The 26,011-nt window shown below is 46.1% G+C and overlaps 1 protein-coding gene across 2 annotated transcripts in view; it reads left to right on the forward strand.

Moving 5' to 3' along the window:
* Positions 1-26,011, forward strand: part of STK11IP (serine/threonine kinase 11 interacting protein) — a 367,631-nt gene that overhangs the window by 86,760 nt on the left and 254,860 nt on the right. For both annotated transcript variants that reach the window (XR_015308314.1, XM_086954340.1), the window contains exons 7-10: positions 233-304; positions 15,725-15,854; positions 23,821-23,924; positions 25,356-25,445. Coding sequence is in view for 1 of the 2 variants with exons in the window: in XM_086954340.1 (XP_086810466.1) it covers positions 233-304; positions 15,725-15,854; positions 23,821-23,924; positions 25,356-25,445 (396 nt within the window). In the remaining variant the exon portion in view is untranslated. The remainder of the gene's footprint in view (positions 1-232; positions 305-15,724; positions 15,855-23,820; positions 23,925-25,355; positions 25,446-26,011) is intronic.

Genomic DNA, 26,011 nt, shown 5'->3' on the forward strand with positions numbered 1-26,011 from the left:
CGCTCTGAGTGGTGAATAAAATGTTATATGTGAACTACATTGGTTACTGCTTCAAGCTCACAAGAAGTATCCCCTCCGTTTTAAGAAGCCACTTTATGGACCAGGCAGTTACACAGGTTCTGTTTAGCTTCCAGACAAACTCTAGGTTTAAAGCATGTCTTAGTTTGAAATTGACTGCTTGTTTCTCTGCTCTCACCATGTCAGACCCTCAGGATTTTTCTTTTTCTTCCAGCAATTGTTGAATGTTCTGAAGGTCCTGGATCTGAGTCACAACCAAATCGAGGACTGTGGCTCCTATTTTTTGGTGAGTGTTACTTATGGTTACTTTAGCGCCAAGAAACCTCTGGTGTTAGTGCGCTTAAGAAGTTTCACTTAACATAACATACCATGGGTGTGAATGGATTCTATGTAAACCATGACCTATTGATCTTTAACAGGTGTACCTCAGTGACGGGGCTAATGATAGCTGTCCTAGCTCTCTGCTTCCAGAAAATGTCCATTTTGAGACACTCTGAGCTTGCACGGGCGGACTGGTCGTAGCGGGCACTGGGCGTTTTCCCAGTAGGCCGGAAGGATGGGGGGTCGGTTTTGTTTCCGGGGGCAGTGCTGTAATATCGGCCCCCTGTAACAACAGCGCAGCAGCAATGTTACTCACCAGCACCTCTCAATTCCCCCATCTCTCCCCCAGGGCTGGCCCGACATCATTGCTTTGCTTTCCCAGCCAACCCTGCGAGCCTGTGGGTGGTAAGACTGTCTGGGTCAATAACCTCTCCGCCGCCACTTGCGGAAATCTCAGCCTCACACACACATTTAGCAGCCCTCCCATTCAAGCTCTTTCCCACATTTCACTATGCTTCTAGCTCACCAGATCCTTATGTTATGCTATGATCATGCCTTCGTACGCTTCTTAGTCTTTCACAAGCCCATCACTATGGCTACGTGCAGAAGCCTTCGCGAAGTCTGAATGACTTTTAGTCTTCCCTGCTTAAGGAAAATACATGCAACAGTGTCAAACATGTATCTCTCGGACCCTCTGGATGTGAAGAGCCTTCTTAATGCGTTAGTGTTGGTTTCATCCTTCAGCACGACGACCTCTCTAATGACCAAATGCGAAGAACTTCTCACCTTTCTGAGCCTTTCCTGACCTTCTCTGAAGCCTTCCTTCTTCTCACATTGGCCTGTGGTGTTGGAGGAATGTTCTTAGAATTCTTCACTGCCACTGATCTGCAGATATCACCAGCTCAAAGGTCATACTCCCTTTAAGCTGCTTATATTTTTAACTCGGTTCTACAAAGTTTGCCCTTCTCGCATCTGCTTTACAATGTTGTGTAGACCTCTGTGCCAGCACATTTGAAGAGGAGAGGTTTTGTGCGTTTGCTGCTGATATCCAGACACACAGAGTTTCCAATTCACTGATCTGGGGATTGGTGGCAAATGATAGACCACCTAATGCGGATAAATAACTAGATAGAGCCAAGGTCCTGTCAAAACACAGATACTGCTGATAATCCTCCTTCCTGACCAGACTCCATTCAAAAGAATCTGCAAACTGAGGTCTGTTCTTGATGCAGGACTGTCTCTTGTACCTTAGGTGAAGGATTCCACCAAGCGCTGTCATGGGTGTAATCTCTGATCTGCTCCTCCTGTGCAATGGATCGCCTACTTAAGTCTTCTTGTGGCTTCGGCAAATCAGTGACTTGGTTCCAAAAGCAGAATGCTCACTCTTCTTCAATTTCAATCACATGTGCTATATCTCCACCGCATTCACTGACTCCCTACTAACCAAAGAGTAGAATTGAAACCTTCGACCTGGTGAACCAGGCCCTGCACTACCTCTACAAGCTGCCAGAAACATAATAACTTATCTCGAAAGCCGGTGAATCAAAACTCATTCCATCTGCTCATTGATAGATTATTATGTTGAGTTTTATGTGTTCAAGGACTATGCTCATCCCTATGAAAACCTCTTCCTTTAGTCTAGAATACAGATGGAGTGATCTACTGAAAACATGAGGACTCCGCTGTTCGTACGGAGTTATGGTTTGCATTCAACCTAGTGGACCGGGATTTGCCCAGATGTGGATCTCTTGCATGTTGTGGGATTTACCCAGATGTGGGGTCTCTTGCCTGTTGTGGGATTTGCCCAGATGTGGGTCTCTTGCCTGTTGTGGGATTTGCCCAGATGTGGGTCTCTTGCCTGTTGTGGGATTTGCCCAGATGTGGATCTCTTGCCTGTTGTGCCCCAGGATCCAAGCTGTATGGTAACAGAACCCTACCTCTAGATGTTTAAAGAACGGTAGAGCTCTGAGTTTTCTGTTGCTGCGTAACAGAGGCATATGTTCTTGGGAAGCGCTTACACCTGCTGGCCTGCACAATACCAGCACTTCAAAGAGTTTCAAGTATTTGTATCGAACTTGCCATGAATTGCAGGTTTGGTGGCGTTATGGCTGAACTCATTCATTGTGCAGCGCCACAGAAAGCAAATGGGAGAGACTATGGCAGCAAGTAATACACTCAAAGAAGCTATCCCCGTAGCCAGAGCGGCGGAAGAGTTCAACTTATGTGTGAAGGAGACAGAGCGCTCGTGGACAAGAAAGAACCTGGATGGAGCTGTGACAGCGAATACGACTACCAACATCACGCCATTGACAAGAGACCAGGAACAAGTAGCAAAGTGGCTCTGGGAAAAGGAAAGGGAGCATCGCCCAGGGCAGGGTTTGACGGTCTGCCAGAGGTGTGCCAGCATTTTATGTGGGTCACATTCTAAAAATAGTTTTGCGATGGGAAAGGAGTGCAGGAAATGTGAGAAGGGACATTTTCCCCCCAATAGTAGGAGCAGGGTAGGCTTAGTGGAGGATCAAGATGACGTGTCTTAGGCAGTGTTGTGTGTGGGATCAGTTGGAGAATCTGGGAAGGAAGGATAGACCAAAGCAGGGCTTGGAACCCGAGGACAAGATGTAACCTTGATGAGGAGACTGTTTGTGGGGAGGGGGCCAGAGGTTTACCTAGAAACCAAAGACGCAGACCCCAAGCAATATCAGGGCGGTAATATAGATATGTTCGAATATATGGGGGCCAATATTATCCTTAGAGGAAGCACCATTGAGGTTAAGGTATATTTTGCTAGAAGTGAGTCTCCCATTTTGGGAAGGGACTATTGGTACAACCTTCATATATTTATCAATTCCATGCTCCGGTTTTGGTATTAGAAGACACAAATCGGAAGGAGATTTTAGGGAATGCCAAGACAGTGTTTGAACAAAGTTTGGGCATGCTCGAGGGATATATACATAAAATAATCTTGAGGGAGAGGACAGAACCAATTACGCCTAACACAAGTTGAGTATCCATTGCAGCAAGGGCTGAGGTAATGTGTACGCTGAATGAGGTCACACAAGAAAACATTCTTGAGGCCTTGGAATCCTCAGAATGGTTATCTCCAATGTTCATCACAAAACAAACCAATTTCAAACTAATTTTCTGTGTTAGATCAAAGTTGCCTCTTTCAGAGTGTGATACAAAATTGTGTTTGTATTGAAAAAGGGACAAATGCCACTTAAGGCTTGAATTAAGAAGTACCTCCCACCAGATCAATGGGTGGAGATAATTGGATATGGGAAGGAATGCAGGAATGGCACTTGAGCTGAGAGATTGCAGAGGGAATAAAACACACATTATCACAAGAAATGATATATCCCTAGTCTGTATTTTAGCATTCAGATCCCAACAAAAGCATGCACCTGTTTCTCTCAAGAGCTTGTCACTCAGGTGTGCTCTGTAGTTCAACCGTTCTGGTTTGGGTTTAGGGAGAGGCTTACCAGTAGCGTCACTGAAGATCCTGAAGCCTGGAGTTCTCCTGAAGTGTTTGGATGCACTCACACTTCCACGGACTTAGGTTTAAGGTTATTGTTAGTATATAGGTGTGAAGGTTAGTCACCAAGAGTTCAAGACTAGCCTCCTTCTCAAAAGCGATGTTTTAGCTCACTATTAGTGCAAAGCTAGGTTTCCAAATGTTTGAGTGCAGCCTCTATTTCTCATGGCCTAGAGAAGGACAAAGTGTCCAAAACAACAGTCTGCATTCACCACTCAGACCTGAGTGGGAGCTCCGATTAAGTCACTGGATGTAAAGGTGACAACAAGTAACTGCAAGTCCACTCAAAGTCCTACCCCAGGTAGGAATCCTCAATAACTGGCGGCGAGAAGCAGGCAGGGCTCCATTTTAAAGTGCATTCATTTTCAAAATGGTCATTGCCAACAGATGTCTCCGAAATCTCACTCAATTTTGTGAGACTGTGCGTGGTCTCAGTGGAGGGCAAGGCTTGACACTCCTGTTCGGCGAAGAAATGTGGAGTGTTTTGATGCCTATGTGAAAGATGAGCTCTAATACAATTATAAAAATATGCAACAAAGGCTTGGTGGAAGAGCTACTCTGAGATCAGAGAGGCAGCTGTGAGTTTAGTCTGGTGTTGAGGATGGCTTTGTAGGAGGTGTGCGAGGATGACGCCAGTAGAAAAAGGGCTGAGAATCCCATATTGCGTAAGGAAGTCCTTGGATTATAGCAGCTCCATCATTAGAACAGGGTGAGGTAATGCCAGGTGGCATAGCAGTAATTTAATGGACAGTGTATGGTTGTGGTGGTTAGGTTTATTTTTTTATTTTTTATTTTTTATTTATTTATTTTTTAAATCTTTTTACTAACAAAACGACAAAGAAAAACATCAGGTGACATTAGCATCTCTTTCAGTTTCGTAAGTTCATCTCCATACAGTCAAAATAATAGATTTAAAATGTGGGTAATGGATCACGGGGACACATGCGCCTCCACTTCCTCTGGACATGTCGGGGGCACGCAAATATCTCGGTAAGGATTGCAAGCCTCCCAGACCTTCCCCCATTTCTTAGGACACCCCCTCACCACGTATACTGACCTCTCCCCGAACATGCACCAATCCAGGTCCTCCTCCCACTTCTCGACCTGGGTGGCTGGCTGGCTCCCCACAACTGGGCAATATTACGCTTAGCTATCATACACGCCAGCGCAACCCATTGCTTCCTATAGGCATTCAGATCTGTGGGATCCCAGATGTTCAAAATGCACCTGTTTGTCCCCGGCCACATCTTCTCCCCTGGACATCTCGTAGCATATCGTGGATCTTCTCCCAATACGCCTACATCCAGGTACAGTGTCACAATATGTGCATGAACGTTACAAGCTCCCCACTCCCCCTCCTACAATCCCCACCCTCCGAACGACCCATATGGACCAGACGGGGCCCCGTAACATATGACCTATGGAGAATCTTTAGTTGTACTAGCCTAAACCTCATCTGTATCGCTACCACCCATGGAAAGGAGACCGCCTCCTGCCAGTCCTCATCATCCAACACTATCCCATCCTCAACCCATTGCGTTCTTAGAAGTACCAATGGGTCCTCCGTATGGTTAATAAGCTTCTTGTATATCAAGGAAATGTTTTTTCAGGGAGCTGGCCATCTAATACCCGGTCTTCGAGAGGGGAGGCGTCAGGAAGGAAGGTATCCTTGGGGATGTTCACAAGTAGGTCATGCCTAATCTGGAGGTAACGGTAGTGTTCACTGTCATGAAGATGGTATTGTTGCTTAAGTGAACTGAATGTGTTGATCGTGATTTTCCCCCAGACATCTTTGATCTGTGTAATCCCAATGAGGCCCCAACTGTCAAACCCCTTAGACTTCCATAGGCTCTCCAACTTCTCCGAGCTCCATAACGGGGTGGCAAGTGTGAGTCTTCCCTCTGACTTGAAGTGTCTATTCGCCGCGTGCCACACCTGAACGGCGTATGCCATTGGTCCCGCGAGGGGAAACCAGCGAGGTCTAGCATAAAGCCCGCCAGTGAAGTAGCCCCTGGGACTTGCCAGCTTTCCATAGCATATCCCGTGTCCCCGGGGGGCCCATATATAGCATGATTCATCCCTGCCAGGTGGGAGGCCCAGTAGTATTTCCTTAAGTCTTGCAGTCCTATCCCTCCGTCATACCACGGGAGAGTGAGTTTAGAGAACGCTATGCGAGGTTTACCATCCCAAAGAAGCTGCCTCAGGAGGGCCTCCACTTCCCTAAAGTAGGATGCAGGCACCAAGTCCAGTGTATTCTGGAGTGCGTACAAAAACCGGGGAAGAGCCATCACCTAAAAAAGCTCTGCCCTACCCAGAAGGGAGACCGGAAGCGCCTTCCAGTGCGCCACATCCCCCTTCAAGCGAGTCAGAGGGGGGGCCGAGATTATCAGCATAACGTAGTTTCGGGTCAAGCGTAACATAAATGCCGAGGTACCGAAACCCTATCGGTTCAATTTGTATCGGGCAGGCCTGCGGAACAACCAGTGGGTCGCCCCTAAGACCGAAAAGCACTGACTTCGACCAATTTATTGCGAACCAAAAATGGTTGAGAAAACAAATAAGGGATCCCCTTGGGTTGGTAAGGTAAAGCAGAATATCGTCTGCGTATAATGAGATTTTGTCTTCCCATTCCAACATCCATCGTAATCCGCGGATCTCACGATCTCACCGAACCCACGCCACCAAGGGCTCCAAAGCCAAGGAAAATAGGAGCATGAACAGGGGACATCCCCGTCTTGTGCCCCTACCAAGCAGGAAGTCAGTGGACTTCTGATTATTCACCACTACCCTGGCAAAGAGCTGCGCATACAGGAGGCGCTCCCAATTCAGAAACTATGGACCGAAACCCAGCTTCCCCAGTACTGCGAATAGGTATGGCCACTCAACCCTATCAAACGCCATGGTGGCATCAAGAGATACCAGTACCGAAGAGCTCCTGAATCATAGGGGTCCTGCCCAGCACCCCATGCAACCGACACAAATTAAGAGACCTATTCCGGCGCGGCATGAAGCCGGACTGGTCCGGATGGATCAAGGTGGTGATGAATTTAGCCAATCTCGTCGCCAGCAGTTTCGCCAGAACTTTGGGCTCAGCGTTCAACAACGAGATAGGTCGGTGTGACGAGCAAAGCGTCTTGGGCTTACCCGCCTTATGGATAACCACTATGTTTTTCACCGGTTGGTCATATGGAAGCTGTCCCTCCTCTCTGCATTCTACCAACATGGAGTGGAGAAATGGGGCAAGCTTGTTGCTGCTCAATTTATACAGTTCTATAGTAATTCCGTTTGGGCCCGTGGCTTTCCCGGAATGTACTCCTCTGATGGCCTGCGCCACCTCGTCGTCCGTGAGTGGGGGGTCCAAATATTCCCAGTTGTCGTCCGACAGTGTGGGCATTTGGATGTCTTTTATCATTGCGCTGTTGTCCGCCTCCGTATACACCCCAGCCGAAGTATATACCCAACTATAATATTCTGCGAACCTATCCGCTATTGCCTGCGGGTCCGTGAGTGTACTGAAATTCTCCCCCTGTATATCTGGTACAAGCCGCGATGCCCACTCTCCCTTTTCGAGCCACGCTTTCAGTTTTCCGGCTTTATCTCCGTGCTCATACAAAGGACTTTGAGTCTCCTCATTCTGCGTTCTAGCCTTGTCCCTAGCGAGGCCCTTATACTCATCTTGCCACAATTTAAGCTGGTGTAACCCCTCCGGGGTTGCCGCCCTAGATACATCAGCTTCCAACCTCGTCACCTCCGGCTCCACCCTCTCTATTTCCGCCTGCTGTTCCTTTTTTTTTTTTTGCCCCAATCAGGGATAAAGCCTCCCCCCGAACAACAGTTTTATACGCCTCCCACAAAGTCTGTGCCGAGTCCACCGTACCCGCGTTTTCCTGGAAGTATCTGTCAGAGATCTTAACGATTTCTTTCTTGGTGGTGGGGTCCCTCTGGTGCCAAGCGCCAATAGGGGCAACCCTTCCTACATCAAACTGGTCAAACTCCAATCCGAGCCAAACGGGAGAGTGGTCTCAGATGCCCCTCCGCCAGGGGCCGAGCCTCCCTAACTGCATTTGCCTGCGCAGCTGGTACCAGTACGTAGTCTATCCTAGACAGGCTATGGTGTACAGCAGACACATGGGTGTAGTGCCCCTCTCAGATTGCGTACCCTCCAACCATCCACTAAGAAATCGGGAAGCCACCTCTGCACCGGTCTCAGGGCCCGGGTCGGGTGCCTGTCCACCTCTGCGTCCACCACTGCATTAAATTCTCCCCTCATCACAAGGAGGCCCAATGGCAAGGTCAGGAAAATAGAACCAGGTCGCGGAAAGTATCGGATTGAAGGCTGGGTGGAACATAGATGGAAACGAAGGTGACCGTCCTCCCCTCCCACTGCCCCGATATGCCGACATACCGACCTCGCCGATCAGACCACGTGGCCTGAATCGTTAAGGGAAAGGATTTTTTCACCAAGACCCGACCCCTCTTGACCCCGTGTAAAATCCCGCGTGTGCTGCTAATTTATTAACCCCTCTATGCAGGGCCATGCAACGATTTCCAATGAGATGTGTCTCCTGCAACAACACTACGTCTGGGGCATGCCGTCTGACCAACTGCCTAACCATTCCCCTCTTGATTTTGTCCCAGAGGCCAATCACATTCCAACTAAGCACACTTATCCCCAATCCCCGTCCAGCGTTTGAAATTGAACTGGTATGGTACAGTCACAGCATTTGCCCCTGATGGAAAAAAAGAACCCCCTGAAATTGTAAACAAAAAACACAAACCAAACAAACCCACAAACAGCGTGCCCCCGAACACTCAAAGCCTCACCAACCCTGAACCCCTCCCCCGCCCTCCCTGCACCCCTGCTCAGGACTTACGCCCATCCCCAACTGGGAGTGTGCTTATCGCCCCACACTCTAACTCTACAAACGAACTAAAGGAAGTAACGAGGAGGAGAATCGATGCCCCGTACCCCCCCCCCCCCCCCCAGCTCTACATCAAACATTAGTCCCCAAGTTCGGAGTAGCCCACACACCTCTCATTATCACTGCACCAACAGAATAAGAAACATCAGTGTGTCTAGCCCCTCCACCTTACATTCCACAAGAGTCACACTGGTCCGTCCGCCTCCTTCACTCCTGCTCCTGTTGTTCGCCCTCTCCCTCACGATTGTGCCCCTCCGATACGGCCAGGGGACGGTTGTCAATCCAGTCTGAAACAACCTCCGGGTTGTCAAAGAACCAGGTCCTCCCTTTCGTCCTCCACTCTCAAGTGCGCCGGAAACATCATTGCATACCTCAGTCCCTAAGTTTCTTCTTCACCGCCAGAAACCTTTCCCGCTGTTTTTGGACAAGTTGTGTAAAATCCGGAAAGAAGGAGAGGGTGGCATTCTCGTACCGGAGGCCCCCCCCCCCGAGCGGGCCGCCTGCAGTATGACATCCCTGTCCCAGAAATTCCAGGCCCTCGCGATCATCAGGCGTGGCGGCGCCCCAGGCCTGGGTCGACACCCGGACACCCTGTGTGCCCGCTCAATTGTGAAAAAAATTACCCAGTCCCTTGGGCTTGAGGTAGTTCAGGATGATATCCTCGATAGTAAAAAAGAAGAGAGAAGACCCCACAAGTTCCAGGGAACAGGGTACTACAGACGAAAAGTCTAAAAGAGATCCCTGGAAAAGGTAACTCACTCACTCACACTCAATTTTCTGAGTATTATTAGTAATCACTGGTCACAAACTAACTTATACCGTTCACAGACTTTATTAAAAGAACATACATGTAGATAAAACAGAATTCATTATATAATAATTTTTGAGATTCATAAAAACAACCAACATTTAATAAAAACAATCATAAAAATAATTCAACAATGTATAAAGGTGCAGCAGAGAAGGAAAATATACATTTTTAGAGTGTCAGCAGAAATAATCAGAAATTATCAGAGTGGGTCACAAATTAGTCTAAGGTAAGACACAGAATACCTATAGTAAAAAACAAAAACCCCCAAAGAGTAACAAAACATCGAGATGATACTGATTCCTAGATTCAAAAAGCCCTTACAGTGTTACAAAGACAAATCCCATTTCATAATAAACCTGTTAACGGAGATTTACTGGGCTTGAATTCTAAAAAACAAAAACAAAAAGACCGTTGACGCGTTTCGGTGTGACTGCCTTAGGATGTTGGCACACCTTCCTCAGGACAATATCGAAGTTGTTTGGGGTTGGACTCATGTGTCCTTCCTGTGTGTTAAAAAGAGGATCGATTCAATGCATAACCAAGACGTTTTCTGATTCAGAGTCAAGGACATATTCCTCTCTAAACCTTTATGCTGTACATACAACAATAGTTCTATAAACACTATCTATGAGTATCTTTCATGTAACATGGAAAACATATCTGCTATTCTCATTTCATTACACCTGCCCTACTACATCATTCATATCTTCAACCCTCCGTTATAACTTAGTTATTGACCAGTTGATTCTACATTCACACAAACACCTATTCACTCATGTTTACACTGACCTTAAAATTAAGGTTCTGTTTCTTTTAGGGTGGAATAGAGACCACATCCGCAAAATGCTGGATCTTAAGTTTTGCCTTCAGAGTATACGTGGTCTGAAAGTATATATCATAATGGGTTAATTAGTCCTGGATGTATCCTGAATGATGGTCTTTAAATACAGATATTGTTGCGTATTAGTAGTTAAAAGTATATATAGGAGTATTACCGTGAGGGGGGATGCCCTTGCCCCTATATTTCTACAGGAACGTATGATCGTCCTTACAGTATAGTGTATACTCCACTGGATCTGGGAGTTGCACCTTCTGTATGGATAGAGCGCCTGCACAGGAAGATACCAATGTGTTTATTAAGACTGGGGTACAAGAATCTTAGACTCCCTATGTTATAGCTATTATTGTCCACATGTGTACATACCTATGGCTATAAGGGATGACCACCTCCTCGTGGTGTTCTTGTATTTGTTTGAGGTCCAAATACCTCCAAATGACGGTAATGAGCTTAGTCTGTATAGTATGTACCCCACTGGATCCTGGAGTAACACCAATTATGTGGATCACGCCCCTGCACAGGAAGATACCGGTAGATTTAATAAGCCTGGGGTATGAGATTACATTGTTCCCTCTGTTGCAATTTTACTTTTAGATATAAATACATACCCGAGAATATGAGGGTTGACCACCTTCCTGTGGTGTTCTTGCTTTAGTTCAAATTCCAAGTACCTCCGGATGACGGTAAATGGCTTGGTCAGTAATATACCTGATCTGTATAGGACGTAAATTATTGAGCTTATTTTAACTGATAAACTTGGTAAGATCAGTACTAGTAAATTCGTTTTGTGCTAAGCGCTCAGTGTCTTTATGTGCTTGCCTATTTGTTTATTATTTAATTTTTAGCACTAATCTGGATATCCCAGGTCACAGTTAAAATCTTCCCTTCTCTCATTATCTACCCCACTGGTTCCCAACTTTATTAAGGTAAGCAAGGGGATGTCTATTTTCTATGTATTCCTATTCTTATGGGCATTGTACTTTTACACCTCTCAGACTTAAGTAAGCGTGGGGTCACATTACCTCCCGTCTACCCACATCATATGGAGCAATTTAATGGATGTTACATGCCCAGAGTTTAAAATCTAAGTCGGTAGTAAGCTCTCCCCGAGTGAAACCCAAGCCTATTAGGTATAAAGCTACCTTCGGTTTCCACTATATTCTTTAAACGTTCCTAGTTCGAATGTAGGTTAGACTAACCCTTCCTTCTCGGAATGCTACGCTCTTAAGGGCATATACCTCCCGCTCTCCGGATAAAATCCCCTCCTGCTTACCTTCGGATTAGTCCGGTCTTGTGCCGCCACGGGTACGTCTTCTCCTATATTTCTCTGCTACCTAGGAGCCCTTTTACTTCCGTTTATATACGTTTTTGCTTCCTATCTATTTGATCCTAATTGTATTCAGCTGAGAAAACACTGTTCCAGGACGCGCATGCGTATAAGCGTTAAAAAATCGCGTTACAAGGGCGCCATTTTTAGTGGTGAATTCCCTAGCTTTAAATCGGGTTCCCAGTATTTATCTAATGGCATATACCCAGGCAGACTTTAAACACAAAAGCTGGCTAAATGGTAAAATAAAAACATAAATGTATACCAGATAAAAAGTAATGCAATGGACTGAAATGATATCAAAATAGGTAATTTTTAATAAAAAGATCAATAAATACACTTATCACATAAAATACATAAAAAAAGATCATGTGGCTCTTTTTTAAATATATATTAGAAGCACATCATGATACATGAAAAAGGATCTTTGTTTTCCTTTTTATGAAGAATAGGGCTGTGTGTCAACGCGTTTCGACAAAGTCTTTTGTCTTCATCAGGACTAGTAGATATTCAGCCACTTTTTCTAAAAAATTGTGACCAGAAAGGTTCAGTGTAGATGAAGGGAGGAAGGCACCTTCCCTTTATTGACCGGATTCGGTATGTGATAACTGTTAAAACAGTGTTCACTGCTGCCTTCTTACTTCTACCTCCACCCACTATTCGTCATTTCTTTAAAAGAGGAAAAGAGACCTCAAACATCATTTGCCAATACGGTGGTAAGGTGTGTTGACGATTAGATATGCTGTTAATCCGTATGGCTTACGCACTCGTGCAATGTTTTAGAAAGGCGCGGTGATCCTTAGGAGTTAATGCAATTCATTGGACCGCTCTTTCAAACTGACGGCTGCAATTTGGGTGAGACGTACGTTGGCTGGGATACACGCGGTAGCCGCGATGCGTACACGTTTGGACAAGCGTGCTGCTCGAGACGTCTCTTTCTCCCTCAGCGGTTCGGGTCAATCGAATGGCGTATTTATCTTCAGATGTCATTTGATGTTCGTTTCTGAATAGTAGATTCCTTAAAATATCACCACAGACACATTGTTTTTAATTAAATGCTGTGGGAAAATCCAAGGTCCCTGGTATTTCGTGCATGTGTACTTGCAGTATCCTACTACTGTTCGTTTCTGGTATACCGGTGATCCGTGTGTCACCCCAGATTAAGGACTTGTAGTTTGCCTTCGGATGCAATCCTAATTTCGTGTTAGCAAACTACAGGGGATATTATTTATAGGGTGGCAGAATTTTCTATCTATCCTGCTTTTTGTATCGTAGCCCCTATGTTTATATAGGTATTATCACAGATGATGGGGGAGCTCCATCATAGGACCTATGTTTCTGAATATAATTCTGAAACTCTTGTAACCCATATTTATCACATTAGGGTACACCCTATAAGCAGGTCATACTGATTAAGTTGCAGAATTGTTTGGAGAACTAAAGATTTAGTCTATGAATGCCTCCTAAATTAGAGTCTCCCAGTCTTCCCTGGTATTCAGGCCCTTCCTTATGGTATCAAATTTCATAATGTACCACTGTTCTTGCAGTTTTCGTTTTTTTGTACTGTTTCCCTGTCTAGTTTGTTCTTTAATTTTTTCCAGGATTACCCATTTGATTTCTGATTCATTTTGGCCGTTATCCTGCCAGTGGTTAACTAAGGGGGCATTTTCTTTTTTCAATCTGATCGCTGATTTATGTTCTCCTATACGTGTCCTGAGTTCTCTCCCTGTTTCACCTATGTAACCCTGGCCACACGGGCACAGGATTAGGTATATTAAATTCTTGCTCCTACAATTGTTTAAAGTACTTATCTTGTGGGTAACTCCATTTAAGCATACTTCCTTCGTTGTCACGCATGAGCCACATACGCTACAGGAGCCACATTTGTGATTCCCTATAGCTCTCGTGCCTAATAGGGTTTTTTGTCCTCCTAGTACGTCTTCTCTGTAAGTGTGTACCAATGTGGAACGTAGATTCTTATTTTTCCTAAATGCATACAGAGGTCTGGGAAGTTTAGTTTCTGTTCCTTCATTTAGAATCTTCCAATTGCGGTTGATTACATTTTTTATTTGGTTTGCGATTGTTGAAAACTGACTGACCATAACTATTTTGTCCAGATTTTTGTTTTTTGCTTTCTTTTCTAGAAGGCTGTCTCTGTCATAATATCTGGCTCTTTTTAGGGAGTGATTGACAAGTTTCTTCGGGTACCCCCTGTCCAAGAATTTTTGTTTGGTGGCTTCCGCGTGTTTGTAAAAATCTTCAAAAATTATTATATAATGAATTCTGTTTTATCTACATGTATGTTCTTTTAATAAAGTCTGTGAACGGTATAAGTTAGTTTGTGACCAGTGATTACTAATAATGCTCAGAAAATTTAGTGTGAGTGAGTGAGTTACTTTTCCAGGGATCTCTTTTAGACTTTACGTCTGTAGTACCCTGTTCCCTGGAACTTGTGGGGTCTTCTCTCTTCTTTTTTACTTTAATGAACAGCCTTGTGCTGGAGAGATTCTGAAACCTTCTGGGGAGATCCATCCCTATAACCTACTAGCTGGTCATCCTTACCCTTAAATTTAAATAATGGACTCTATGAAGATCTTTGGCTTCAGTGAGGATCAGCTAAACAAGATTCTTGGGGCCAACAGAAGTGGCAACTCTATAACAGTAATTCCAAATGGGGGAGAAAAATTGAACAAATTAGTTAATCTAAAAAAGAAAATTATACGAACAGAACTACATGCCGAGTTTATGGCACAGTATGTTAGAGCAGGGACCATACCGGTGGGACTTCAAGTCCGCAATGAACCTGGTTTGTTTGTCAATAATCCCAAATTTCTTGAGACTTGGACATTCATCTCGAATAGATGTAGCCGGGATTGGATGATCCTAATTATAGAAACAGCTCAGAGTACTATACTTATAGAAAAAAGGGAGATAGAAGAACTTGAGAAAACTTGATCCTAATTGTATTCAGCTGAGAAAACACTGTTCCAGGACGCGCATGCGTATAAGCGTTAAAAAATCGCGTTACAAGGGCGCCATTTTTAGTGGTGAATTCCCTAGCTTTAAATTGGGTTCCCAGTATGAGGTATGGGGCCTTCTTCAGGGCTGAATATCTACTAGTACGTATCCCTGCTTCTGAAAAAATGCACGCATTACATGCACAAGAATGAGGCCTAATCTGCTGACCTGTTTTTTGTGTCCCCAGTAGCTTTTCTACTGGGTTTTATTGTTTGGCAACATGCAAATCAGGTGGTTGGTGCTGCCTTATAGTCACAATTCCGTCAAAGTACAAGCACTGTTTTACATTTTTATCCATACCCCAGGTACCCTCCTAATAAACATATTGTTTGGGTATACCTGAAGGTATTTTTACTATCACTCATCTGGTTCCCTGCATGGCCAGCGTCCCAGAATATCTTTGGTTGAGTCTGCCCTGGTATCACCATCGTACCTTGGTGTTAATAGACGCCTATGATGAAGCATGTCCCGATAAGTGAGTGAGGCGTCTACTCCAATATCTTTGGATACCCCATCGCCCAAAGATTAAGCAGAGGGAGGCCAATGAATTCCCTTGGGACCCCTATCGCCTTTTTTTCCCCTTTACTTGGTAGTCTTAATATCCCTTTAGATATTCAGACAGCAGAAGTTCTTTTATGTGACGCGATCAAACCATTTCCCCCATTTTAAAAACCTTTCTTTTAAAAATCCATCCCCAATACTCCCTCACAGTGACAGCGCTCGCTCCGCACAGTGTGGCTGGTGGGGGCTGGGATGGCAGAGGTTGCTCGGTTTGGTTCCCAAACTGCCCGTGCTGCCCTCCATTGCTCTCCCTCACTGCATGCCTGTATTTTAGTTATCTTCTTTTGCACTTCTTTTTCTCCCTGGTCCCCCTCCTCTGCCACCTTCCTCAATGCCCACGCACACCAGCTCAAGACCCTCTTCTCCTCCCTCTCAGCCGCTGTCGGACCTGGTCTATCTGAATCTCTCCTACAACTTCCTGCTGAAGGTGCCGCCCCTGAGCCTGGGCGCCAGGACGCAGCTGGCCTCTCTGGTCCTCCGGTGCAATGATCTGGACTCTATTAATGGTGAGTACTGCCTGGGTGCGGGCTGGTGGAAGAGGTGCTGGAGGTGGAAGGTCTGGTATGGTGAGTACTGTCTGGGATGAGGGCGGTGGAACTGGTGCTGGAGGTGGAAGGTCTGGCGTGGTGAGTACTGTCTGGGATGAGGGTGGTGGAACTGGTGCTGGAGGTGGAAGGTCTGATATGGTGAGTAAATGTCTGTCTGTGGAGCAGACTGCATTGTTTTGGGGAAGTGAACACCATGTCTTTTTGCAGCTCTTTAAGTGCTTTTTATTTGCTAACATTTCATGTATGTCACCTGCAGAATCCTAGTTTAACTCAGTGAGGGGGAATGTTTAGGCAACTGTAATGCCAGATGCAAATGTATTTTTACATATTGAACAAATTGGCAATAGGGGCAGATGCTGAGAAGATGTACTGCAGAATTAAACTTTAAAAACATATTTATTTTTAATGATGGTAGTAAGGAGGAATGCCATCACATGAAGCCAGCAGGCACCAACCCTAAAGCCTTTATTGCAACCAGCTGGATTTAAAAACCAACCAATTCTTGACATTGTCACGGAATGCTAATAACATTTGGCCAAAAAAGGACAACTGGACAAAAGTGTCAGTCACATAGGGCATCACTTGGCAGCTGGTTCATGTGATTTTGAGAACACCTCCTCAGAGACTATAAAAAAGGATTCACACTGGATGATTTTTCCAGTCCTCTAAAATAATTTTAAATATGCATTTTTTCAATTTAGTTCAATTAACAAACATCTTGACCTTAAAAACAATGAATCTTACCCTCCTTTAAAATGATTTTTTTTTATTCTTAGCATGATGTAACCACAATGTTAGGTAGGACTCAAGTTTATTGTGAGCAGCTGAAACTCTGCTGTGGGCTCGATAAGGCCGGTCAGCCGCGCTCCTGCCTAGCTTTTCAAAAGTAACCGTGTCACTTTTGACATTTTTGGCCAGTCGTGACTTTACTTTCCCAATATCATGTTACATTCTGGGACGTGAACTTTTTCATTGCTCTCTTGACTAAAACCCACTACTCGTTGAAGATGTCACACATGACCTCTCAGCAATGCTAAATTAATGTCAATGTTCTTTAGTTTATGGGTAAGCAGCAATTTGAGTTTGGGTGGCAGAGGAGGTGCAGCATGTATTGTGTTTAATATGTTTAAGGGGCATACATTTAGGATACTAATGCCATCTTTTCTTGGCCAAAGAAAACCAAAAAGACATGGAATTTATTCTCTTATTGGTACTTGATGGTCCTCATTTTTTTTGACTCGCAGCAGAGCCTATATCTACATTTCTCTGACACCCTCCTTGCAGGCTAAAATACTCTTTGACGTCTTGCTTACACTTTCCTGGGTACCACAGTCCTTGATCTAAAGTCCACAGTGGGTTTGACCATCCTCCACCCTTTCAGGGCCACATGCCTACAGCATCCCTGCTACGGTCTCTGCTGGGGCCAACATGCCACCGTCTACCGGAGAACCTCCATTGAAATAAAAAGGCACAGAGGCAGTAAGCTGGGTTTGGAAATATGCCTTGCTGTCAGTTTACAATAAAATTAAACAGCAGACTAGAGAATGAAGTTGTAAAGAAAGTGTTTGTCTCTGGAGCATTTATCTGAAAGACTGGACTGAGAGGAGCAAATGGGTTCATGTGAAGACCGCACTGTTAATCATCATTGAAAGGGTTGGAAGAATAAGAGGCTCAGTGGACAAGATGGAGTCCAAGAGAAAACTTATCAGTGTTGCAGTCTTTCAGATTAAGACTGGATCAGCGGCCGCTGGGAGTATTGAAAGAACTAGTTCTATGGAGCGGAGTTGTAGTTGTGGAGAAGCGTGGCTCACTGGTTAGAGCGGCAGACCCTGATGCAGAGGTCTGGCCCGGGACCAGGGTTCAATTCCCGCCTCGGCGGCTCTTGGACTCAATCTCCCCGGACCTGATAATTCTGGCCTCGGTGCTTATTCTAATCATGGGTACCACTCTGTGACTCTGGGCAATAGCTTGCTTAATCTCCACAACGGCCCCAGCAGCGCTTGGATGCCTGGCTTCACCTTGGGGGTGCCCAGAAGTGGACATCTCACAGGAAAGCCAGGAAGGGTTCCACAGCTGTATGAATACAGAGCTACGAGACCTCTGGGTAGAAAGCGCTATATAAATACAAACACATTTACATTTACAGTCAGCAGTAAAGTTGCTACCTTTGAGTCAAGGTAAGCGCATTACAGACATAACCAGCAAAAGAAAGAGAGAAAAACTAAATCTGCCCTAAATCTCATCCTATCCAGTCATGTAACTTATTTTCAGACCGGGTTAGTGATGAGTTCTGATTGTCGAAAGATAGGTGACCCTCTCAAGAGCAATGAGTAAGGGTGACTGTTGTGTCTAGGGCTCCTGAAGTCCCGAAGACCAATGTTAACGTGGTCGCATGGCCTCCTGAAGACCAATGTTAACTTGGTCGCATGGCCTCCTGAAGACCAATGTTACCTTGGCCTCATGGCCTCCTGAAGACCAATGTTAACTTGGTCTCATGGCCTCCTGAAGACCAATGTTAACTTGGTTGCATGGCCTCCTGAAGACCAATGTTAACTTGGTCTCATGGCCTCTTGAAGACCAATGTTAACTTGGTCGCATGGCCTCCTGAAGACCAATGTTACCTTGGCCTCATGGCCTCCTGAAGACCAATGTTAACTTGGTCTCATGGCCTCCTGAAGACCAATGTTAACTTGGTTGCATGGCCTCCTGAAGACCAATGTTAACTTGGTCTCATGGCCTCCTGAAGACCAATGTTAACTTGGTTGCATGGCCTCCTGAAGACCAATGTTACCTTGGTTGCATGGCCTCTTGAAGTCCAGAAGACCAATGTTAACGTGATCGCATGGCCTCTTGAAATCCAGAAGACCAATATTACCTTGGTCGCATGGCCTCCTGAAGACCAAAGTTACCTTGGTCGCATGGCTTCTTGAAGACCAATGTTACCTTGGTCGCATGGCCTCTTGGAGACCAATGCTAACTTGGTCGCATGGCCTCTTGAAGACCAATGTTAACTTGGTCGCATGGCCTCCTGAAGTCCGGAAGACCAATGTTAACTTGGTCACATGGCCTCTTGAAGACCAATGTTAACTTGGTCGCATGGCCTCTTGAAGACCAATGTTAACTTGGTCTCATGGCCTCTTGAAGACCAATGTTAACTTGGTCGCATGGCCTCCTGAAGACCAATGTTACCTTGGCCTCATGGCCTCCTGAAGACCAATGTTAACTTGGTCTCATGGCCTCCTGAAGACCAATGTTAACTTGGTTGCATGGCCTCCTGAAGACCAATGTTAACTTGGTCTCATGGCCTCCTGAAGACCAATGTTAACTTGGTTGCATGGCCTCCTGAAGACCAATGCTAACTTGGTTGCATGGCCTCCTGAAGACCAATGTTAACTTGGTCTCATGGCCTCCTGAAGACCAATGTTAACTTGGTCTCATGGCCTCCTGAAGACCAATGTTAACTTGGTCTCATGGCCTCCTGAAGACCAATGTTAACTTGGTCTCATGGCCTCCTGAAGACCAATGTTAACTTGTTTGCATGGCCTCCTGAAGACCAATGTTAACTTGGTTGCATGGCCTCCTGAAGACCAATGTTAACTTGGTTGCATGGCCTCCTGAAGACCAATGTTAACTTGATTGCATGGCCTCCTGAAGACCAATGTTAACCTGGTCTCTTGGCTTCCTGAAGACCAATGTTAACTTGGTCGCATGGCCTCATGAAGACCAATGTTAACTTGGTTGGATGGCCTCCTGAAGACCAATGTTACCTTGGTTGGATGGCCTCCTGAAGACCAATGTTACCTTGGTCTCATGGCCTCCTGAAGACCAATGTTAACTTGGTCTCATGGCCTCCTGAAGACCAATGTTAACTTGGTTGCATGGCCTCCTGAAGACCAATGTTAACTTGTTTGCATGGCCTCCTGAAGACCAATGTTAACCTGGTCTCATGGCCTCCTGAAGACCAATGTTAACTTGGTCACATGGCCTCATGAAGACCAATGTTAACTTGGTTGGATGGCCTCCTGAAGACCAATGTTACCTTGGTTGGATGGCCTCATGAAGACCAATGTTACCTTGGTCTCATGGCCTCCTGAAGACCAATGTTAACTTGGTCTCATGGCCTCCTGAAGACCAATGTTAACTTGTTTGCATGGCCTCCTGAAGACCAATGTTAACTTGGTTGCATGGCCTCCTGAAGACCAATGTTACCTTGGTTGCATGGCCTCCTGAAGACCAATGTTACCTTGGTTGGATGGCCTCCTGAAGACCAATGTTACCTTGGTTGCATGGCCTCCTGAAGACCAATGTTAACTTGTTTGCATGGCCTCCTGAAGACCAATGTTAACTTGGTTGCATGGCCTCCTGAAGACCAATGTTACCTTGGTTGCATGGCCTCCTGAAGACCAATGTTACCTTGGTTGGATGGCCTCCTGAAGACCAATGTTACCTTGGTTGCATGGCCCCTTGAAGTCCAGAATACCAATGTTACCTTGGTCGCATGGCCTCTTAAAGTCCAGAATACCAATGTTACCTTGGTCGCATGGCCTCTTGAAGCCCAGAAGACCAATGTTACCTTGGTCGCATGGCCTCTTAAAGTCGCTTGGCCTCCTGAAGTCCTGAAGACCACTGTTACCTTGGTCGCATGGCCTCTTAAAGTCGCTTGGCCTCCTGAAGTCCTGAAGACCACTGTTACCTTGGTCGCATGAGCTTTGTGTGATAATCTGCTACATGCAGATGCAGTGATTTGGAATGTTGAAGGTATGAAATATAGCAGTATGTTTAACCAAGGAATGGAGGGCCTTAAACTGACTGTCGGGCAATTAAGCCGACTTGCTACAACTTACTTCTTCAAGGTGCCAGTTTTTCAGGCTCACGCACACTCAATCAATCAGGGAATTGTAAGTGCGCTACTCAACCGTGAAGCTCTCAAGGTGCTGAAGGGGTCCGCAGATCTGTTTAGACGAAGCGCCATCTATTTTTCTCCCTGTGGGTTCCTGGTATTGTGCCAAAGCTACCCCGGATCAGGGCATCCTTGCTTGGTAGGAAACTGAAGCTCGAGAGCTTTGGCCTCAACATGGTTATCCCTTGGAATGGAGAACCCTTGCATAGACCCAGACATTTACTGGAAATGTTCTTAGTAGGGCAGAACAGGCTGTCCCAGTACCTTCAGCCTCAATGTGGCATTCCTGGCTCATGAAAAACCTGCAGGGAAACTGAGGTCTTTCAGAGTCTTGCACAGCCTACAACTGTCACCATCCAGAGACGGGAAGGAGGCCACTAGATTCAGTCCGTTATCCTGCAGCTCGCCGGCCCTGCTTCGTTCATTTGTGGGTAAATAATCCCTTATCTGCAGTTGCACAGGCAGAGCTGGCATCTCATTGCCTCTGAATTAAGGCCCATAACCATAGAACCTGCACAGTCAATTTAAAACTAGACTATGTCATGCTCCAAAAAACCTACCATCGTAAGATCTGCAGAATAAGGGCGGCATATTATGCCAAGGAAATTAATAACAGCCTTAACACCTCGAAAGCTGTATTTAAAATCTTGAAAGATCTCACCGCAAAGAAAACTGTTAACACCACTATCACTTCCCCTGACCTCTGTAACAACATGGCCAATTTCTTCACCAACAAGATCCTGAAAATATACGACTCCTTTCCCAAAGGCCTGCAGCCAGTTGCTATCTTTGATCCTACTAGGCCCTCTCTCTCCTCTTTTCCCACGCTTGAGCGAGAGAGTTTCCTAAAAATCTGCAAAAAGATTAAATCAGGCTCTCCGGCAGATCCCCTTAAACCGGATACCTTCCGCGAAGCCCATGAATCAATCACTGAGCACATCCGAGAAATCATCAATCGGTCCCTTCTGACTGCTAAAGTTCCCTCCAAGTGGAAGCAGGCTTGGGTTTCTCCCATTCTGAAAAAACCCACTCTAGACCCCTCGCTCCCTGAGAACTTTAGACCTATCTCCCTGCTCCCCTGGCCTGCCAAAATCATCGAGGCACACGTCAATAATATTCTGACAGATTTCCTCCTTACCAATAACATCTTGGATGACTCTCAACACGGGTTTAGAGCTGGTCATAGCACCGAGACCGCCTTGCTCAGTGTTTCAGAGGACCTCCGTACCATCCTAGACACCGGAGGCACGGCAGCACTGGTCCTGTTGGACCTCAGTGCTGCCTTTGACACGGTGTCACACGAGGTCCTCTTGTCGAGATTGGAGGAGATTGGGATCACAGGGCCAGCGCTGGAATGGTTTAGAGACTTCCTTTCCAACAGGTCTTTTAGAGTCTCTACCCCTCCTTACATCTCGGAGGAACATAACATTGGACAGGGAGTGCCGCAAGGCTCTTCCCTGAGCCCCACCCTGTTCAATGTATATGTCCGCCCCCTAGCAGAGGTAGCTAGAAGAAATGGACTTGCCCTGGTTTCCTACGCCGACGACACCCAGTTGGTGGTGTCACTTAATGACAACAGTGGTCTGGAGGCTCAACACTTCAAACAGACACTCACTGACATCACCAACTGGATGACGGCGAATTTTCTTCAACTAAACGCCGGGAAAACGGAGATTCTCCTCCTGGGCAAAAATACCTCGTCCTGGGGTGACAACTGGTGGCCGGATGTGCTAGGCCCTCCCCCTACGCCTAAGGAATGTGTCAAAAATCTGGGAGTTTGGGTGGACTCTGCTTTAAAGTTCACGCACCACACCAAAAAAGTTGCCGCCACATGCTTTGGCGTTTTGCGTAACATCAGGCCCATTCTGAAGTTCTTTGATTGCCGCACTCGTCAACTTATCATCCAGGCGACCATTCTCTCCAGACTGGACTATGCGAGCTCCCTTTTATTGGGAGCTAACCTTGCTGAAATCACTAGATTGCAAAGAGTTCAGAATGCGGCCGCCAGGGCTCTGGTTGGTCTCCCGCGCCATTCCTCTATATCGGGAACCTTGAAGAAACTGCACTGGCTCCCGGTGGGCAAAAGGGTCCAGTTCAAAGCACTGTGCTTCGCTTTCAAAATTCTTAAAACCTCCTCCCCCCCAATGCTTCGCCCACTTCTGTCAGAGTACATCCCTAGGAGATCACTCCGGTCAGAGGGGCAGCATCTTGCGATCGTCCCCCGCACCAGACTGGCTAGAGTGGGCGGCCGCTCTTTCAGTTTCCTAGCGGCCAAGCTATGGAATAGTCTCCCTGAAGCTATCCGCGGGATTCAGGATCTCCTAGTCTTCAGAAAGGCTATCAAAACACACCTCTTTCAACAATAGTTCCCTCCTTAGCGTCTCCACCTCACTGTACTCTGTCCTTCCGCAGCGCCGGGACGCCCCTTTGCTGAGGCAGCCGTGCGCTATATAAATCACTATAGCATAGCATAGCATAGCATAGCATAGCATAGCACAGGCTAAACATTCTTCCCTGCATGGGGCATTGCAACCCAAACCCTGCTCTTCTGTCTTCATGCTTGTTATTTAAAGAGCTCTAGGATTGTGCGTCACAGCACCATATGATAACCTTCTCTGCTCTCCTCATTGCCATGGAGCAGCTTAATTCTAGCCAAGAGCAAGCACAGGAATCATTTACTCCATGAGGGAGCTGGCGCCATCCTGCATCAACTATCAACTACCTTGAGCAATCATCCTGTGCTCGGATGTAGGAAAATGACCCTATCTATCCCCTGATGAGTGACACCTGGTAGTGCTGAATCTCCACAACCCTTCACTTGTGCGATCCTTTTCTTCCAGTTCCCTTCTCCTGATCCCTCTTTCTTTAATACTTCCCTTTCCTTTGGATACTCATCTCTTTCCCTTTGGGGTTGGGACATCGCATTCCTCCGCTTCCTTTATCTCCTCTTATTTTTGTCCTCCTTCTGGCCTCTTCCTCTCAAACCTCTATTTGCCTTGACATGTTGTTTTCTGTCCTCCCTAGGGGTGGAGCAGCTCTCGAACCTGCAACATTTGGACTTGGCTTTCAATCTCCTCATGGAGCATTCTCAGCTGGCTCCCCTGTCCCAGCTGCACCGGCTAAAAAAAGTGAGTGATTTGTGAGTCAAGTGACGTGGGCAGAAGGCCGAAAACGTTTTTATTTCCTTTTCTTCACTATCATCTTAGTAGTTGACCATGAGTAGGTGTCTTAAGTATTCCCACATATTTCAAATAGAATTTAGGATTGAAAAGGCAACTGAAATCCTGAGTTCCCTGGCTCTTACATTCCTGTCACTGAAGGACAGTGTAATTCTCCATCTGTGTCTCTTAACAACTCATTTGATGTTTTGCAAAGTTTGCAGATTTGTAGTCTTGAATTTGGGATTTGTCAACTGCTTGCCTTGTCAGAAATGTAAAGGAATTCTGTTGAAACTGGGTTTAGTGGGTCACTCAGTATTGCAGCAGCGACTCTTCAACCATCCTTTTCAAGCACTCAGGAGTCAACTTTCAGATCTCTACAGCCACGTTTTCACATACCTGTACTTTCATCTTCATGTTAGATTTCCTAACGACTTTGTGCTGGGAATCTTGGAGGCCGTCTTAATAACGGGTTATTAACACAGAGAGCAGACGGACACTGATGGGGCTGAGACGCAATGGAGGCAAGGAGGGAATATCCCAGAATGTGAATTGAGGGGCAGCAGTGGAGAGCAGGGGATATCTTGGGGTTGCGGTGTGTTTTAGATGAGGCAAGATCGCAGAATGGGACTGGGGAGCGTTGTGTGTGAGGAGGAGATATCACTTGATGGGGTGGAAAGCGGTAGGGCGAGGAAGGGATGTCACAGGACGAGTGGGGAATGGTGAAGGTGAGGAGGGGCACAGGATGGGGGTAGGTCAAAGAGGGGCTATCCAGAGCGGGGTTGAGGAGCACTGGAGGTAAGACGGTGATGTCACTGAATGCGGCTGCGGAGTCCCCAGGGGGTGGGACAAGAAGGGAATGTCCAAGGATGGGGCTTGGGGAGCAGCGGTGACAAGGAAGGGATATCAGAGTGTAGGGCTGGTGAGCGATGTCAACGAGGAGGGGAAATCTCTGGTTGATGTGAAACGCGTCAGTGGTAAGGTACACATATCACTGGATGAGGCCGGGCGGAGGTATTATTTAAAAGGGTGTATCACAGGATGGAGCTTGGGAGCAGTGGGAGAGGACGGGGATTGTTTGGGAACATCGAGGCCACGGAGTGCGTATCACAGGATGTGGTTTAGAGGGCGAGTGTGATAAGGAGGGGATATCCAGCGTGGGGTGATGCGAGGGTAGGAAGTCACTCTGTGGTGGGGACGAAGGAGGAAGGCCGGATATCGAGGACATTATCGGATCCGACGGTATGAGGAGCCTCAACGAGAGAGGTATCTCTAGATGCTGTTGTTTGGGGACAGAGAAGTGAATTTCCATATATGATATGTGTAGGATAAATGAGGAATAGCTTGTCTTAGGGTCAGACTCCATTTTGTTTTTGCTTTACCAGTTGTCTTCTCTTTTAGATCCACCTGGAAGGTAACCCACTGTCGTTCCATGCAGACCATCGCCCGGCCACTGTTCAACATCTTTCCCCAAGGGCTGTCTCCGAGGCAGTGAGTATAAGAGGAGGTGGCAAGAGTTTGTTATGAGTGTAGAGCAATGTGCGAATTTGGCTTTCAGGACTTCAGGGAAGATCTGGAGTCTGATGCGACTTGTAGAATTTAGGGGTTTGAACTGAACATGCGTATAATGTGTAATTGTTCACAATTGATATGCATTCATTTGTAATCTTTGTGGCTGAAAAAGTTGAGTTTTGCAGGTATGAATAAAATATGGACTGGATTAGATTCTGGGCTGGCACCACTGGCTTTGCAGGTTACTTAAACTTGGTGGTTCAGTACTTGTGAAGTTTCAAGGTCTTTATTGGAGCTTTGGGAATTGCGAGTGATGACAGAGGATTGTAAGATTTTTGGCTTCCTGGGGGATGTTTAAGGGTTTGAAAGTGGGCTGGCTGGGTGGTAAAGCATGGAAAAATAATGTTTGGCAGTACAAGAATAGGATGGCACAGTTGTGTGTGTTTAGTTGTGCAGGAGAGTGGGTTACTTTTTCTGGGACATCTATCTGGGAATGGAGAGGTTTAGTGTGTTGATGTGAAGAGATTACGTTTAAAGTTCCTTCA

The sequence above is a fragment of the Lissotriton vulgaris genome, chromosome 2_1 (genome assembly GCF_964263255.1).
Source record: "Lissotriton vulgaris chromosome 2_1, aLisVul1.2, whole genome shotgun sequence".
NCBI classification, from domain to species: Eukaryota; Metazoa; Chordata; class Amphibia; order Caudata; family Salamandridae; genus Lissotriton; species Lissotriton vulgaris.